The 19,479-nt window shown below is 44.0% G+C and overlaps 1 protein-coding gene across 1 annotated transcript in view; it reads right to left on the reverse strand.

Annotated features, from left to right (window-relative positions):
- The window catches only part of RCSD1 (RCSD domain containing 1), a 126,081-nt gene that overhangs the window by 8,450 nt on the left and 98,152 nt on the right, over nt 1-19,479 (reverse strand). The window contains exons 3-5 of the mRNA XM_077479735.1: nt 16,909-16,992; nt 15,358-15,429; nt 4,888-5,091 (exon numbers count right to left, since the gene is read on the reverse strand). Coding sequence (XP_077335861.1) covers nt 4,888-5,091; nt 15,358-15,429; nt 16,909-16,992 — 360 coding nt within the window. The remainder of the gene's footprint in view (nt 1-4,887; nt 5,092-15,357; nt 15,430-16,908; nt 16,993-19,479) is intronic.

Raw genomic sequence — 19,479 nt, forward strand, 5'->3', positions numbered from 1 at the left:
ACATGTCATGTTTTAAAATTGTGCACGCCCATGCAACTGCAATAAACGCACAGCACCGATGCGTGCGTTCGCCTTCGAGCACGAAGACTGGGGCACTTTAAAGAAAAAAAATTTAAAAATGTTTTTTACACTATCGCTTTCATTTTTATTTTTTTATCACTTTTATTGCTGTCACAAGGAATGCAAACATCGTTGTGACAGCAATAGGCATGTGACATATACTCTTTACAGAGAGATCTGGGGTCTATAAGACCCCCAAACCCCTCCTCTGCCTTTAAAAGCATTCGAATTACACCAAGATCAGTATTTTTGAATGCTTTTGATTTTTAAAAATGGCGCTGCTTACATCCGGGGATATGACATCATTGCTTCAGGGTCTTTGTTGGGCTCTATGATTAGCTGGCAGGAGCACCAGCTGGTCGATCGGAACTCTCTTGGGAAGGGAGATCTCAGGGAAGTTGTGGAAGGCGGTGGGAGACATACCCTCCCACTACATGTAAAAGTAATCCAGCGGCTAGTTAGCTGCTAGGATTGCTTTTACAAGCAAGCACGTACCACTGTATAACCACTTTAAGTCCAGTGATGTACCAGGTATGTGATTGGTCAGCAAGCGCCTAGATCATTTTATTTTTTGTTCTGGATACAGTGATGAAGGGTTACAGCTAAAGTTTAGTTAAAGATATTTTCTTTGCAGCTTTAGTCACATTACTTACCTGTAACAAGGTACAGTATGTCCTATAATATGCAGGCTGCTAGATTCTGTGGAAATCCTAACTACAGGGCTGCCATGTCCTCTTCATGCTGCTAAACTTCACTGCAGGGTTGCCCTGTGCTCTTCCTGCTGCTGAACTTCCCTCCGCGGCTGCCCGGTCCTCTTCCTGCTGCTGAACTTCCCTGCAGGGCTTCCCTCTCCTCTTCCTGCTGCTGAACGTCCCTGCAGGGCTGCCCTGTCCCCTTCCTGAGGCTGAACTTCTCTGCAGAGCTGCTCTGTCATGAAGCTGAACTTTTTCTATATGAAAACCATCTGGGCTCACCCAAATGCCACTTGTTTTATACTCATTTGGGCATCCTACTGTATAGGAAAGTTCAATTTGGCCCAAGCCAAGTGATATAAATCCTACAATATGGCACCCTGACAGCCATGCGTTTCAATAGGAATTTTTTGCTAAGAAGCCAAGCTATTCCTATAGTAGGATGCCCAATGAGTATAAAACAAGTGGAATTTGAGTGAGCCAAGATGGTTTTCATATAGAAAAGGTTATTTATTCAGAATTACCCCTTTAAATGCATGGCAGGTAGAGAGACAGAATTGTTGTTAAAGTTCACAATTTTATAATAAACGTTGCAGATGATTGTTTAGTAAATAATCACTTTTGTGAATAAAGATCCAACCTAAATAAGAAGCTGGCCAAATAAGGAGCTAACTTCAACTGCATTGCCCTGTCCTCTTCCTGCAGCTGAACTTTCCTGTAGGGCTGCCCTGTCCTCTTCCTGCAGCTGAACTTCCCTGCAGGACCGCCCTGTCCTCTTCCTGCAGCTGAACTTCCCTGCAGGGCTGCCCTGTCCTCTTCCTGCTGGTAAACTTCCCTGCAGGACTGCCCTGTCCTCTTCCTGCAGCTGACCTTCCCTGCAGGGCTTCCCTGTCCTCTTCCTGCAGCTGAACTTCCCTGCAGGGCTGCCCTGTTCTCTTCATGCTGCTGAACTTCCCTTCAGGGCTGCCCTGTCCTCTTCCTGCTGCTAAACTTCCCTGCAGGACTGCCCTGTCCTCTTCCTGCTGCTAAACTTCCCTGCAGGACTGCCCTGTCCTCTTCCTGCAGCTGACCTTCCCTGCAGGGCTGCCCTGTCCTCTTCCTGCAGCTGAACTTCCCTGCAGGGCTGCCCTGTTCTCTTCATGCTGCTGAACTTTCCTGCAGGGCTGTCCTGTCCTCTTCCTGCAGCTGAACTTCCCTGCAGGGCTGCCCTGTCCTCTTACTTCTGCTGAACTTCCCTGCAGGGCTGTCCTGCCCTCTTCCTGCAGCCGAACTTCCCTGCAGGACTGCCCTGTCCTCTTCCTGCTGCTGAAGGTGTGGGTTAACAGCTTCAGATCTCCAGGCTCAGCTTTACTAAAGATAAACTAATGGGGACACGCTCCCTGCTGCCCTCTTCTCCAATGAGAAGAGTTCCTTATTGGTTGTAACACAATCTGCGAATGGAGGAGAGAATCATTTGACTCACCAGGCTCACCCTCATTCACAGATTGTATTACAGGCAATCAGAGAAAGAACTTATCTAATAGGAGGAGAAGGCAGGAGGGGGTGTATCCATCTTTAGTGCAGCTGAGCCTGGAGACCTGAAGATGTTAACCCCTACAACGCCAGACGTTTGGCAGCAGGAAGAGGACAGGGCAGCCTTGCAGTGAAAATTTCTACAAAATCCAGCAGCCTGTCCATTGTGGGACATACCTCATTACAGGTAAGTAATATAAGCTTTTTTTAGCTAAACTTCAGCTATAACAATTTGTCTGTTTTTCTATCTATGTCTGCGACCCCATGGGGGGGGGGGGGTTACCATATCTGGGACCACCAATAGACCGTGCTTTTGTTTTTTGTTGTGCTTGGTATCCTACTCCTGAATGTGGTGCTAAAAAGGTCAGAGAGCCAAGATCTCAGCTTTGTCCTTCAATGAACTGAATTGAAAAACCTACGACAGACCTACTGCCATACACAGCCCACATCTCAGCTACGGAAATTCAAGCCATCCATGGATGCCTCTGTCGGCACAGCTTAGCTTGACAAAAATCAAATGAACAAGTGTCTGTTGTCAAGGCAGATCGGTGAAATATTGTCAACCAAACAGTGCCTGCATCCAATCAGATAAAATCCACAATTCAGGTATTCTGATAGCTGTCGTAATACAATAGCCTGCAGCAGGAGATTCATCCATGAATGAAAGAAATCTAGCAGGTTCCTTCATCCACACTGATAGGAGGAGAGAGCAGAGTACCAGAGAGATGAGCTCATCACAGTTGCTCCTCATGTCACGGCTTGGTCACAGGCTGGACTCCTTTGAAGACTAGAGACATCTAGTGGCAGAAAAAAAGTACTGCAGGATTAGCCTTCATTAATTGGCGGACCGCTATCCAGACACATGTGTGCCCCGCCCCTGCAGCAGTCCTCTCCAATTAGTTCCTGCCCCCTGCAGCATCCTCTTCTCCCAGCTCCCACCCCCTTGCCTGCCTGGCTACATTTGTGCTGATGGGTCACAACTGATCTATAACAGTACTCTGATGGGGACACCTGATGTAAAGGGACACTCGGATGGGGATGCCTGATGTAAAGGGGCACTCGGATGGGGACATCTGATGTAAAGGGGCACTCGGATGGGGACATCTGATGTAAAGGGGCACTCGGATGGGGATGCCTGATGTAAAGGGGCACTCTGATGGGGATGCCTGATGTAAAGGGGCACTCTGATGGGGACACCTGATGTAAAGGGGCACTCGGATGGGGACGCCTGATGTAAAGGGGCACTCGGATGGGGACGCCTGATGTAAAGGGGCACTCTGATAGGGACACCTGATGTAAAGGGGCACACGGATGGGGATGCCTGATGTAAAGGGACACTCGGATGGGGACGCCTGATGTAAAAGGGTACTCGGATGGGGATGCCTGATGTAAAAGGGCACTCGGATGGGGACACCTGATGAAAGGGGGCACTCTCATAGGGACACTTGATTTAAGGGGGCACTCTGATATGAAGACCTGATGCAAAGGGGCACTCTGATCGGGACACCTGATGTAAGGGGTCACTCTGATGGGGACACCTGATGTAAAGGGGCACTCTGAAGGGGACAACTGATGTAAGGGGTCACTCTGATGGGGATACCTGATTTAAAGGGGCACTCTGTAGGGGACACCTGATGTAAGGGGGCACTCTGATGGGGACACCTGGTGTAAAGGGCACTCTGATCGGGACACTGATGTAAAAGGGCACTCTGATGGGGACACCTGATCTAAAGGAGCACCCTGATGGGGACACCATGATGTAAGCGGGCACTCTGATAAGGACACCTGATGTAAGTGGGCACTCTGATGGGGACACCTAATGTAAGGGGGCACTCTGATGGGCACACCTAAAAGGGGCCCTCTGATAGGGACACCTGATGTAAAGTAGCAGTATGATGGGGACACCTAATGTAAGGGGGCACTCTAATAGGGACGCCTAAAATGGGCCCTCTGATGGGGACACTTGATGTAAAGGGGCACTCTGATGGGCACACCTAAAGGGGCCCTCTAAATGAGGACACTTGATAAAAAGGGGCACTCTGATGAGGACACCTGTTGTAAGGGGGCATTCTGATGTAAAGGGGCACTCTGATAGCATAAACAGACCCCGGCTGGAAGAAAATTTTAGGCACTGTTTCTGTTTCAGATACCCTTTTATTTTCTGAATGGCCTATTCATCATTATCTTGTTATATTTTATTAGAATTCTCCTTTAAAAACCATCCTTAACCTCACCTGCCCGATTAATTCCAATGCATTTAGCCAAAATGGTGATATTTCAACTAAATCTCCCAATTTTGTTCACCAGAATTTTGGAGAAATGATTACTTTGAAATTTTCTCATCCCTACTCCTAGTCCCTAACCAGAGACTGACTTTTCATTGTTCTGGAGACGTACAGCACAAGGCTAATACATGACGGCCCTAGAAAGAAGATTTATTTTACAAGCTTGTTAAACCTTTTATAGCGGGGGAAGCACAGCTCGAGGAATGCCTGTTAAACCCATCAGTGAACAATTGGTGACGTCTGTGGATTACCCCCCGGCCGCCTGTTATGCTTCTATTACAAACTGTTATTTGGTAAATTCAGGATCCACCAATGCAAGGAGAACTACAAAGAGTAACCTTGGTGTAACTTTGGAGAGGGGCGCCCTCTGGTGGCTGCTCAAAGCTGACAGGGGTCTCCTCCAACTCGCTGGCACGCGCCTGAAAGCTCGGACTGCTGGGTGTTGAGGGGGGGCTGGTAAACGGAGACGCCATGATTTTCAGACCGGGGCTCTTCGGCGATGCTCCTGGGAGGAAATGCGTTGGAGCGAAGGCCAAGTTACCCTGGAAAATGAAGAAGAAATATGTTCAGTATTAGACCAATGAAAACGGCATATACAGCGGATAATGCATCTCCCTCCTGGAATTTATACCCTCAGTGGCCACTAATGGTGGATGTATCCGAATTTCCGAATTAGAATAGTACCGAAAAGCAACTCCGAAATAACGAAAAAAATTTGGACGAAATTCAAATTTTTTTCTAATGGTTTTCCAATTTCCAAAGAGACTAAAATAGAATAGAAAATAAGGGAATAGAATTTAATTTAATTTTTTTTTTTTACATTTTTTCTATTCTATTCCTTTATTTTCTATTCTATTTTTTTTTTTCTTTGGAAATTGGAAAATTATACGAATTCAAAACTATTCAACTTTGATTTGAAAACTTTTCAAAACCATCCGAAATTGGAAAATTTTGAATTGATTCGAAAACGAATAAACAAAACTAATTCCAAGAACGAATTAAACGAAATTCAACTAAACAATTTTATTTAAATAACGAATCAAAACGAAACTAATTTTTTCGTTCTGCACATGTCTACAGATGATCATTTTTGTTTCCAACTGATCTCTCCCAATAAGAAAACTAGATTTATAGCCAATGTTCTGCACCTTTTTCATGTATTTTATTTTTAATGACTTATATTGAACTGCTTGAGGTGATCATTTGTGTGCAGCATGCTGACATCTAGTGGCAGTTTTGAGTCACTGTAACTTGTTTACTAACGTGATTTTGGTATTTTCTTTTGCCCTCCTGTTTAGAACTACTTAGTTTAGTCTTAACAACAAAGATACATATTTACATAGTTAGCCTTGTTGAAAAAAAGACCATCCAATCAGAACACAGCTATGCAACACAAAAACAACTATGCAATAATAGATTTCTTTACCATACATCACGGGACGCAGAGCCACCATAATTACTGTATGGGTTATATAGGTACCTTTAGGTGATGGAAACTGGCACACCCTAGACAGGTAGTTTAACCCCCTATATAACCCCTCCTCTTACTGGGACTACCTCAGTTTTTTCGCCAGTGTCTCAGGTGTTGGTCATGAGTAGAGATGTGCTGTGCTGAGTGCCGTTGGAGAAATCCTTGCTGGGGCTAGCTATGCAGTCAGATCTATTCAAAGTGTCTTTTTAGGCCAAATTGGATGGTACCCGGGCCTCGTGTCTGAAGAAACGAGATTTTGCCTGTAACGCTTCTCTTTTTCGAGATCTGGACCCCGGGATCCAGTGCTTGGTTTTTTTCAGCCATATTTCCTGGCGGGGTGCTTTACGGGTCCAAGGGGGTGGAACCCCCGATAAAAAGGGGCCCCGGTCCTTGAAGGTTTTTTTAACGGAGCCCACAATGAGTGGCGAAGATTGGGTCTGTCTGGTTTACCACAGAATCCTGCAGCAGGATAAGGTAAGTGGAGATTCCTAAGGAATTTTTCGAATTCTTATGGCGTTTCTCCTTTAAAGTGGTTGTAAACCCTTTACAACCACTTTAAACTACAGGCTGCACTGGACCTGCACCGTGCAGGTTTAGGAGATATCCCTGTATTTGCATGTGCCAACGTCATGCGGCACAATGCGCACTTTAGCCAACTGAAGCTACGGCACGTACGTGCCGTTGCTTCAGTTGTACTGTGCTGTTCCCGGCAGCTCCCGCGCATGTGCGGGAGTGATGTCATCATGGCTCCAGCCAATCACAGCGCCAGAGCCGCGAAACCCGGAAGTAACCTCCGGGATAGATGTCATCGACCGGAGGGGGAGACGAGGACGGCTGCCGGGGGGGCTTCGTTCTCGGGTAAGTGATTCATAATGAGCTAGTATGCTATGCATACTAGCTCATTATGCCTTTATCATGCAGGGTGTTTTTTTTTTTTTTTTCCATTAGGGTTTACAATCATTTAAAGTAAATGTTTTCATGCCTAAAGTCGCCACTACCGGCATCTCCCCGTGTTTACATGTGACCGGCTGTGATTGGTCACAGCCGATCACATGGTTAAAGAGCCGCGGATGTGGGTGCGTGAGAGCGGCCGTTCTGGGATGCCGTCATATGACATTGTCCCAGAACGAGAGCCGCACTGGGAAAGATTGGGAACATTCTCTGTGCTGCAATTACCTGAAGTAAAATAGCATTGGATTAAACATCTGTGTCTTACTGAGTTAAGCTGCTTGTGGATGGAGCCAAGTCAGCAAGTGACCGCTGCCCAGACAGACTGGGTCTAAGGCGGTATGTCAATGCATAAAGCAGCATTGAAACAGAACAGTCGACAACCCATTTGATCGATATGGCACACACCGGGAAGTAGATGGCGGTAGTTATCCCCTTCCCACTGCCACACACATGGACAGATATATGTAGCAGCCTGGCGTTAAAGCCCAACCCTCCACCCCCCCCCCCCCCCCCCCCCGTGGTTGCATACAGTATATGTGTACAGCTGGCTGGAACAGCTTAGGATACGATTGTAAGTTATTGATTGCACCTGCATTTCCACCATGCAATTTCAGAATCAGATTGATTAAAAATATAATCGAAATTATAAACAAAATATCTAGTACACTGATCGATACAATGAGATCTGTAATTTTTCATCCTGGACAATAAAAAATTAATTGGACCGGATCTGGTCTAAATCAGTGAGAAGGGAAATCATGGCTGTTCCATTGTTTGCCAATTCGATTGTTTTGATCGCTCAGATAATAACATTGAAGCCTCTATGGCCACTTTAAAGTCCAGTGTCAGGGTCAGTTGGGCTCTTCCATTCATCTCTGAGGCTAGCAGTCACACCTGTGTCCTGCACAGGGCCGTTTTTAAGGCGGGGCAAAAGGGGCAGCTGCCCTGGGCCCTGTCATTGTTGTGGGGTCCAAAGTGGCTGCCTCATACTTGCCACCTATCCTGGTTTAAATGTCCTTGTCCCCTGAAGTTTTAGTCCTGCGCTGTGTCCCAATATCTCAGTGTGAAGTGCTGCAATTAATGCTGCCCAGCTCTGCCCTATTGTTGTGTAAAGAGGACTCACCTGCAGACCTTGCACTTACATGTAAATTACCGGCATTCATATGTAAATAGTGGCAGCATTCATATGTAAATAGGGGATATCATGCCCCCCCTGAGGTTATATCCACAGTAATCTCTAGCAACCAATCAACAAGCAGAAATCCTGTGCTGTAACCTCTAGCAACTAATCAGTGAGCTGTAATGTGTGCTGTAACCTCTAGCAACCAGTCAGTGAGCGGTAATGATACACTGTAACCTCTGGCAACCAATCGCAGTAGCTGCCTCTGATTCAGATTTTGAGTCTAGCTGCTAGCTGGGGACCCAAGAAAAGTTTTGCCCAGGGTCCAATCAATATTAAACATGGCCCTGGTCCTGCAACACAAGAGCTGTAATGTAAAAATCCAGGTGATCACCATGATATCTTACACCCCCTCATGTTGTACGATTCCTTTCATCACCAGAGACCCGACCGCAAAGCTCATGCTCAATGCTGATTGGAGAACTCCAGCTCTGATATATCAGGAGGTGTGTTGGAGCGCTGCAGAGAGACCACTGCTTCCACAGGGAGAGCAAATGTCCTTCTCTGCAGCATGCTGGCAGGGGGATAGGCTTTTCTACTGAGGCTGCGGCTGCTTTAGAAAGGAAACAAACGGTAAGACATGAAACGTCTTTTTGTTTTGATGCACAAGGAATAGATTTAGCCAATTTAAACTGAAAGATCAATTGGGTTTTAACCACTTGCCGACCAGCCGCCACAGTTTCACTGCGACAGAATGGCACGGGCAGGTGAATTGGCGTCATGTTACGTCGCTCCTTAAGGCAGCCATTAGGGGCGCGCGCTCCCGCAGCTCACACGGCGGTTTTGATGATCGCCGGGCATCCCGCGTTCGCTCGTAACACGGCGAGAACAGGGATCTCTGTGTGTAAAACACAGAGATCCCGGTTCTCTGGGGGGAGAAGTGACAGTTCGTCTGTTCATACAAAGTATGAACAGCGATCTGTCATCTCCCCTACACAGTCCTTCAGTTAGAACACACACTAGGGAACACATTTAACCCCTTGATCGCCCCCTAGTGTTAACCCCCTTCACTGCCAGCGACATTTTTACAGTAATCAGTGCATTTTTATAGCACTGATCGCTGTATAAATGACAATGGTCCCAAAATAGTGTCAAAAATTTCCGATGTGTCCGCCATAATGTCGCAGTCCCGATAAAAATCGCAGATCATTACTAGTAAAAAAAATTATAATAAAAATGCCAAATATCTATTCCCCAGTTTCTAGACGCTTTAACTTTTGCACAAACTAATCAATATACGCTTTTTTTATTACCAAAAATATGTCGAAGAATACATATCAGCCTAAACTGAGGAAAAAATAGCTTTTTTTAAAAAGAAATTGGGGCTATTTATTATAGCATAATGTACAAAATATTGTGTTTTTTTCAAAATAATTTTTTTTTGTTTTTTTTTTAATTTGTGGGGAAAAAAAAGGGCGTCAATTTTGTTTGGGTACACGTCCGCGCAATTGTCAGTTAAAGCGACGCAGTGCCGAATCGCAAAAAGTGCTCTGGTCAGGAAGGGGGTAAAATCTTCCGGGGCTGAAGCATTTAAAGTATCACCAATTACTACTTCATATTAGATTTGCTACTACGTTTACAGCATACTACAAACGCCATTTCTAACCATTTCTAACTATACTTTTTTACCACTATTTACAGAACTAATTCTTATTAGTCGCTTTTAGTTAACTAGACTACTGCTACTCTTTACAATTAATATAAACTAATGCTACTGCTTACTGTACTGCTGTCATCACCGCTTCTTATTTACAAATATTGCTTCTTTCTACCTCTGCTTACTAAATGTACTATTTGCTACTACATTCCAATATCTATAATTTATTAATGCAATGATAATTTGTTTAGTTGGTAGCACCATTTTTTTTTTTTAAATGCATTACTTCTGTTACTCTGTATATTCATGTTTGTCCATTAGATGGCGCCAATATACAATGATACCTGGACAGGAAATAGTTTTATTATAAGAAAAACAACCATGCAATAATCTGTATTATTATTATTATTATTATTATTAGTGATCTATTGATTATTATTATTATTATTATTATACAGGTTTTATATAGCGCCAACAGTTTGCGCAGTGCTTTACAACATGAGGGCAGACATTACAGTTATGTTACAATTTGGTACAAGAGGAATCAGAGGGCCTTGCTCGTTAGAGCTTACAATCTAAAAATTATTATTATTTTCATCAATTTTATGATATTAATTATTGCAAACTACAGTATCTTGAAAAAGTATTCATACACCTTCAAATTTTCCACATTTTGTCATGTTACAACCAAAAATTTAAATGTATTTTATTGCGATTTTATGTGATAGACCAACACAAAGTGGCACATAATTGTGAAGTGGAAAAAAACTAAAAAAATGTCAAGGGGTATGAATACTTTTGCAAGTCACTGCAATACTACTACTATTACTGCTTCTTATTTACTACTACAAGTATTACTTCTTACTACCTCTACTAAATTTAACACATACTACTACATATCAATAGTTTTTTTAAAGTGAACCGGTCATTCCTTTTCCCTCCTCCTTTTTTTCAGTGAGCTGGTACCTTTTTTGGACAGGTACCTGCTCCCATGTACTCAAATTTTGCCTAGGTAAGAATTACACTACAGTGCCTACAATTAATGACAAAATATTAAAAAAATCCAAGTGTATAATAAGAGCTATTATACACTTGGATTTTTTTTTTATATTTTGTCATTAATTGCCAATGAAGGCCCCCCCCAAAAAAGTCCACAATAAAGTGCTATCGTGCTCCAATCTTCATAAAAAGTGCTGAAGTGCTCCAAACTTCACTTTGTGGTGTGACACACACACAACCCCCTCTTTAATCTGGTGATGGACAATGGATGACACAGTCCAATAGGGATCTCCCCCCAACGTGATTCACCAGGGCTCAAGATGTTCACCAAAATCAGAACAAGAAAGGGGATCAATAGTGAAGTATTGCACAGTTGGATGATTTATTGCGCATAAAATGTTGTACTTATGGGACACCAGTAAAATCAGGAATGTAGAAAGCAAGTTTCAGAAACCATGAAAATCAGACCGAGACAGAAGTACAGTCAAATCACACTTGTTTAATAATAAAAGTAAAAAGAACAAACGTAGTCAAAACATAGCCACAGTTCAGAAACTGGAACAGATAGTCAGACAAGCCAGATGTCAGGGATCAATGTAGTGGAACAGCGAGCAGGATCTGGAGCCAGAAGGGATGTCAGCCAAGCAAGTCTATTTACAGGAATGCAGGAGATAGTCTCTGTGATGTTGACCAAGGCGAAGGCAGAGCTCCTCTGGACTGGACGGCTTAGGTAGGCAGGACTGACGAGCAGAATATCATCAACAGCTGAGTAACTGTGGAGAGCTAGGAGCTGGCAATTAGCTGACAGCTGAGCGGCCAGCTCAGAGAAGGAAGGGCTGAGCCCAGCCCTGACAGCAAGTAATCTAGTCTAGGAATGCCGTAGCCAGCCTGCGTTCCACCGCAACAGGAAGTGACGCCGTTCGGACTCCGGACCGGAAATTACAAAACGCGTTGATGTAATTTCCGGTCCGGAGTCTGAACGACGTCACTTCTACAATGCCTGATTTTACTGGTATCCTGTAAGTACAACATTTTATGTTCAATAAATCATCCAACTTTGCAATACTTCACTATTGGTCCCCTTTCTTGTTCTGATTTTGGTGAACATCTTGAGTCCTGCTGAATCACTTTGGGGGGAGATCCCTATTGTACTGTGTCATCCCTTGCTCGTCACCAGATTGCATAGTTACATAGTAGGTGAGGTTCAAAAAAGACACAAGTCCATAAAGTCCAACCTATGTGTGTGATTATATGTCAGTATTACATTGTATATCCCTGTATATTGCGGACGTTCAGGTAGCTTATCTAATAGTTTCTTGAAATTATCGATGCTCCTCGCTGAGACCACCGCCTGTGGAAGGGAATTCCACATCCTTGCCGCTCTTACAGTAAAGAACCCTCTACGTAGTTTAAGGTTAAACCTCTTTTTTTCTAATTTTAATGAGTGGCCACGAGTCTTGTTAAACTCCTTTCTGCAAAAAAGTTTCATCCCTTTTGTGAGCTCACCAGTACGGTATTTATAAATTTAAATCATATCCCCTCTCAAGCGTCTCTTCTCCAGAGAGAATAAGTTCAGTGCTCGCAACCTTTCCTCACTAACATTCCTAACTAATATCCTCCAGATCTTTTATTAACTTTGTTGCCCTTCTTTGTACTCGCTCCATTTCCAGTACATTCTTCCTGAGGACTGGTGCCCAGAACTGGACAGCATACTCCAGGTGCGGCCGGACCAGAGTCTTGTAGAGCGGGAGAATTATTGTTTTATCTCTGGAGTTGATCCTCTTTTTAATACATGCCAATATTCTGTTTGCTTTGTTAGAAGCATTGCATGCCATTGCTGAGACCATCATCTACTAGGACCCCCAAGTCCTTCTCCATCCTAGATTCCCCCAGAAGTTCTCCCCCAGTATATAGATTGCATTCATATTTTTGCCACCCAAATGCATTATTTTACATTTTTCTACATTGAACCTCATTTGCCATGTAGTTGCCACCCCATTCATTTGTTCAGGTCTTCTTGCAAGGTTTCCACATCCTGCGGGGAAGTTATTGCCCTGCTTAGATTAGTATCGTCCGCAAATACAGAGATTGAACTGTTTACCCCATCCTCCATCCTCCAAGTCGTTTATGAACAAATTAAATAGGATTGGTCCCAGCACAGAACCCTTAGGGACCCCACTACCCACCCCTGACCATTCAGAGTACTCCCCATTTATCACCACCCTCTGAACTCGCCCTTGTAGCCAGTTTTCAATCCATGTACTCGCCCTATGGTCCATGCCAACGGACCTTATTTTGTACAGTAAATGTTTATGGGGAACTGTGTCAAATGCTTTTGCAAAATCCATATACACCACGTCTACGGACCTTCCTTTATCTAGATGGCAACTCACCTCCTCATAGAAGGTTAGTAGATTGGTTTAGCAAGAATGACTCTTCATGAATCCATGCTGATTACTGCTAATGATACCGTTCTCATTACTAAAATCTTGTCTATAGTCCCTTATAATCCCCTCCAAGAGTTTACATACTATTGATGTTAGGCGTTTTTTTTTTTTTTTAAATCAATGGGATAAAAAACATTTTGAGGGTTTATCTGGGTTTTTTTTTTTTTACGTTGGAGCGTTTTTACAGCTGAAAAACTCCAATCAGAACCAACTAGTTTTGTTTTGTTTTTTTATTCAGCCAAAAACAGGCCCCAGCCAAAAAACTTTGATAACTATGTGTGCATGAACACATAGGATAACACACTGGAGAGTTTATTGACTGTAGAAAAAAAACGTCCGAAGCCAAAAACAGCAGCTATAAAAACGTCCTGTATGCATGAGGCCTCATACTTCTGTTAGTTGGGCATATTTGTGTTTGGCCACCAGAGGGCGCTATTATACAATGATACCTGAACAGGAAATATTTTCTTTGAAACAAAAACTATGTAACATGCAATAATCTGAATTATTATTCCTATGTGTAAACCAGCCTTTCTTAATCTTTTGCTCCACGTAGGAACCCTTGAAATAATTTTTTGGTCTCAGGGATACCCCGCTAAAATCAATCAGTTGGGAGATAAAGGGAAGAATGTCATTTACATTGGTGGTCAGCGCCTCTTACACTGGTGATCATAATGCCACTCTTACTGACAGCTGAAAAGATCATTGGTGTCATGTATATGTATCTGGCTCTGCCAAGTGGCATTGGACACAGAACGACAAAGGCACCATCATATGGGAGGTTGACCGGACACAGATCAATGAACTCTTAGCAATCTCTGGGGGAGTCCATAGCTTCCAACTGCCCCTGATTTCGAGGGATCCCTCTGTCCCTCTTTATTATTTATTTGTCCCTCATTTTGGTCTGAACTAAATAGTTGTATATAACATGCACTTTTTATCTTACAAAAAGTGTTTCCTGGTGCTAAACCTTTCCTCCAATTTCTAAATTGCTGCATTTGTAAATTTCATAAGCCAATATAAAGGAATAGTAGTGATAAAAAAAGCACTTGTGGCTTTAACTAATCTTTTTATGTATAGTTCTCATTTAAGGGGGCGTGGCAGGGGGCGTGTCCTATGCCTACAAACTTTTGCTGATAGGTGGCCCTCGTTCCTATCTCAAAAAATTGGGAGGTATGGGAACCCTAGGGTTCCATGGAACCATGGTTGAGAATGGCTATTGATATTATTATCACGGTAATCATTACATCGGAGATATGGAGGTAGTGGGGGTGTTCTCCTTCCTGATTGATGATGGCAATGATAAGTCATATAGTGCTTTAGGGTCTGCATTGATGGGCTTTGAACTAGTGTTGACAGCATTGGTTTGACATTAGTTTGGAGGCGCGTCTGAGGTCTTTTAAAATTCAATGATGGGTGCGTTTGACCTGTAGGTGACCTCCTTCAGACCTACAGTTGTCTTGCCTCTGACCTGCATTTGACTTGCTTCAAGAAGGTTCTGCTTTCTTATAGACTTATATGTAAATGCAAAACTCATCTAAAGCATCACTGCAGGCCCTTAGCAGGGCTAAATGTCTAAGTCCTTGTACACACGGTTGGAGATTCCGACGGAATGTGTCCGATCGGACCGTTTTGTCGGATATTTTCCGACTGTGTGTGGTCTACATCGGACTGTTTCCATTGGAGTATCCGACAGACCAAGTTTTCCAACTTGTTGGTAAAATTTTGGTAAAATTTTCAGACAAAATGCTCCGATTGGACATACTCCGATCATGTGTAGAGAATTCCGATCGGACAAAGTGCCACACATGCTCAGATCAAATTCCTACATCAAAGCTATTGGCTACTAGCCTGAACGTAGTCCCGTCATAACGAAATAACGTCATCACGTCGGATTTTCCGACAACTTTGTCCGACCGTGTGTATACAACAGTTTCGGACAAAATCCGACTGACAAAATCCGACGGATTTGGTTGTCGGAATCTCCGACCGTGTGTACAAGGGCTAAGCCCCCAGTTCACATCGGTGTGACTTGTCATGCAATTTGAGTTCCAAGTCGCATGACAAGTCACACCCTATTGTTGTCAATGGAATATTGTCGTCAATGGAATCAGGGATTACTGTCACTTTTGTTCCAGAAGCAGTATTTTAATTTCCACCCACCTGGAGCTTCTCAATAAGAGGGGAACTCTTCACCTTGACCTTAGGCATCTGTGTGTGAGGAGGAGACACTTTCTGCAAGAACAGAAAACCACAAGGTGTAAATATTTAAGACGCCCGAGCATTGATCAGTATACAATTACTACACAGGCCATCCCATTCCATTAGGATCTACACAGAACACTGTTTAAGGGTCAGTTAACTTTCAGCTTGGATAGAGGTGAAGCTTGGTGAGATACGTCATAACTCTTGGATTCTCTTTAGCAAATTACTAACTCTGTTGTTGTCCACCTGGGAGCTTTAGGTGTTCTCATCCATCTTTGTGCGCTCCGTCTTCTGTCATATTCTACATAATATGAGATAAATGTTGGCATAATGAAAATGGTACAATGTCCATCACTAAGGTCATGGCTTACTGGAGATCAAACAAGTTCATTGCCCTTTTTTAGGTGTAGATGGGTAATGCAGCGTGTTTGCAGGTTTATTTATATTATTCCTGAGATCACCTTGAGATGCTTCTGAGTTCCTTCTCAGTTGCATCTCACTTGCAGTTGAGCTCCTTCTGACCTGAAGTTGATCCCCCTTTGACCTGAAGTTTATCTCCTTCCAGTGCTTGAGCTCCTTGTGATCTGAATTCGATCTTCTATCCTAAATTTAGTCTTTTACTCACAGTTGCATCTCACTTGCAGTTGAGCTCCTTCTGGCCTGAAGTTGAGCTCCTTCTGACCTCCAGTTGACTACCTTCTTTTGACCTGAAATTGACCTCCTTCTGACTTGAAGATGACCCCTTTCTGACTTCAAAGAGAAGTATGGGATTTTTTAAATTTTTTGGGGGGCAATCATACTTACCTAGGTGTACCTGTCGCCCACCAGCTCTAAGACTGAGAAGTAAGCGATCAAACACTGCCGATCACTCAGATCTCAGAGCTCCCTGAGCAGAGAGCTGGTGACTGTCAGTCACAGGTTCTCTGCTCTGCCCCCACCCTCATGCTCACTGAAGCACTGGGCTGTGGAGGCGGCAGGAGAGGTCAGCTCAGCTTCTCAGTGGCTCGCTGAGAGGCTGAGTCAACTGCCGGTCCAGGCATGTGGGCGGATCCCCAACCATATGGTCATGATCTTTCCTGAGCCTGGACTGGCTCTCTGTGACATCAGCAGACAGCGGGCTTCTGCCCACTGTTGGCTGAAAATGGGTCAGCGCAGAACGACCTACACTCCGGTGATCCTTCAGGAGAAGTACAGTTAAACATATTTTGGCTGTACTTCACATTTAAAGTTAATCTCCTTCTGAGTTGCATTTGACCTTCTTCTGACCTGCAGTTGACTGACTTCTCACCTGAATTTAATCCTCATTTAACATGCAGTTGACCACCTTCTGACCTGCAGTTGACCTCCTTCTGACCTGCAGTTGACCTCCTTCTGACCTGCAGTTGACCTAAGCTGCATCAAGCTGCTTCAAGCTACTTTTGTAATCCCATTGACTTGTATGGGGATAGAAGTAGTTCTGATGAGGAAAACCATGTACACAGGTTCTTATGTTTTTAGATGGGAACTTACCTCTTCGCCATTGTTGGTGGCGTCAAGTTTGGGTAAGGGCAGCGAACAAGGAGGTTTTTTTCTTGTTGGCTTGTATGGTGGAGCCTGAGAAGGGACATGAAAACACCAAGATTATGTCAAGGAAAACATCACTAATATATTACCTTTAGAGAGGGAGCAGTGCTACTGTGCCCAAAGGACACCAGATAGGAAATGTAAAGAGAACCTCTAAGGCCGCGTACACACGCGGGGACTGTTCGCTCAACTTTGTCCGCTGAACAGTGTTTCAGCGGACAGTCCGCTCGTGTGTGGGCTTCAGCGGACAGTTTCAGCGGACAGTCTGACCAACAAAGTTTTACGGAAATTCCGTAAAACTGTCCGCTGAAACTTTGTTTGAGCGGACAGTCCGCCCGTGTGTAGGCTTGTTCGTCAAACTAAGTTCCGCGCATACTCAGAAAGGATTTACACGCCGAAGGTTGCATTGCAGTGTATAGAACGTCGTTTTCTAGTCCCGTCGTACGTGCCGTTCACGTCATCGCGCACGGTTTCAGCGGACTGTTCGTTCGTCGTGTGTGGGCAAGTCCGTCGATGCTAATTTTGAGCGGACTGTCCGCTCAAACTGTTTGACGAACAAAGTTGAGCGAACAGTCCCCGCGTGTGTACGCGGCCTAAGGGTGTACTATACATGCAGACACCAAGAGGAGAATAGAGGGACCCATACAATTTTCAAAATTATTTTCTTGTGTGGTCAGGATGCCCCCGATGCTGGAGACCAACTTATCTATGAAATTCAGTGGCGGAGGCCACACACAGGAACAAAAATTCACATGGCCGAACATGTGGATGGACGTTATTTACCATAACCAGGCTATTTATGGTTCAACTCAAATGGCTAAATACTAAGTTGACTTACATGTACGTGAACTGTTTTAGCTGCCAAATTATTTGTGACTCTGAATAAATTTTTCGCATTCGCACACTGTATAGCAGGAGGGGTGACACCACCTTTGTATAACAGCTAAGAAATACAGCAGTGTGTCACCTCCATTCCCTTTAATGCTGAATACAGAATTCCCTGTGCTTTACCTCTCTATAATGCCGCGTACACACGACCGGACTTTTCGACGGACTAGGTTCCGACGAAATGAAACTGTCGGATATTGCGATCGTGTATGGGCCCCAGCGGCCTTTTTTCCCCAAAAGTCAGACGGACTTAGAAATAAAACATGTTTCAAATCTTTCCAATGGACTCGAGTCCGGTCAAAAAATCCATTCTTCTGTATGCTAGTCCGACGGACGAAAACCGACACTAGGGCAGCTATTGGCTACTGGCTATGAAAGTCCTTAATCTAGTCCACTCGTACGTCATCATGTTCAAATCCATTGGACTTTGGTGTGCTTGTGTTTGGCCAAGTCCGTTAGTTCGTAAAGTCTGTCGGAACTCCGCCGAAAGTCTATCGGGAAGACCGTCAGACCTAGTCCGTCAAAAAAATCCGGTTGTGTGAACGCGGCATAAGAGTTAAATAAATCCTGAGTGGATAACACTTTCAGCCCTCTCCTGTAGAGGGCAGTGTAGAGTGTTGCTGCACAGAATAGTACAAGAAGCTGATATACACATTTTTATTTAATACATAATTCTATTAAATAGTGTTTTATATTCGTGCATACATTTACAGCAGTCCCCAAAACATAAAAGGACATTTCAGGAGTTTTTTTGTTTTTTTGCTTTTTACAATGATCCAATATTGAAACTTTAGTTTTTGGGTAGAGGTGGCCCTTAAGGATCCTATTCTTCTATAAAGCACATTTCCTATTTGGTCTTACGCTATCATCTTGCAAGCAATCACTTCCGATAGGCCGGAAACTGAAATAAGGAAGGGAGGGCAAGTCAGATTGCAACAATTCTGATTCACCGGCTGTGATGTGACCACAAACTGAAGAAGGAGACTTATAACACGTGCCACAGTCGGAGTGTGATGGAGTCGTCTTAAAGTGGACCTTGCACCTAAGTAACAAGGTCTGCTTATTCAAGGTGCTCCCCTCTCCCTTCCTAAAAGACCTGATGTGAAAAAAAAAAGCGGGGGGGAAAAAGTTAGATAACCCAGGGTGCCTTGGCAAGGGTGACGTCATCTTCTTTCTGGCCATGTTTTGGACAATGGCCATATTTTGTGAAAAGACAATCCTGCATTGTCCCACACATCATATTGCGAGATTTGGGCTATTGGGGCATCCCCAGGATCTTGCAGGAGAATGACCCCCCTGCAGTATAGACATCAAGAAGAAGTCAAGAAGATAGATAGGATAGATACAGTATCTCACAAAAGTGAGTACACCCTCAAATCTTTGTAAATATTTTATTACTGACTCGGTTTGCGAGTGTTGTCTCGCAAAGTGAGCAGGATTCAAGCCTCTCCGGTGTGCAGTACCGCATTTGGCCAGAGGTGCGGGGGCACCGGCGACACACAGAATGGTTCAAAGCCGTTTGGAAATACTTGGAAACACTAGGACATACTTGAAAACATTCAGTTCCCGAGTGTTTCCGAGCCTTTCCGAGGGTTTCCGAGTGCAGCCGAGCGATCTCTGAGTATTTAC

The sequence above is a fragment of the Lithobates pipiens genome, unplaced genomic scaffold, assembly GCF_037356315.1.
Source record: "Lithobates pipiens isolate NorthernLeopardFrog02 unplaced genomic scaffold, aLitPip1_a1.2 Scaffold_16, whole genome shotgun sequence".
In the NCBI taxonomy this organism is placed as follows: Eukaryota; Metazoa; Chordata; class Amphibia; order Anura; family Ranidae; genus Lithobates; species Lithobates pipiens.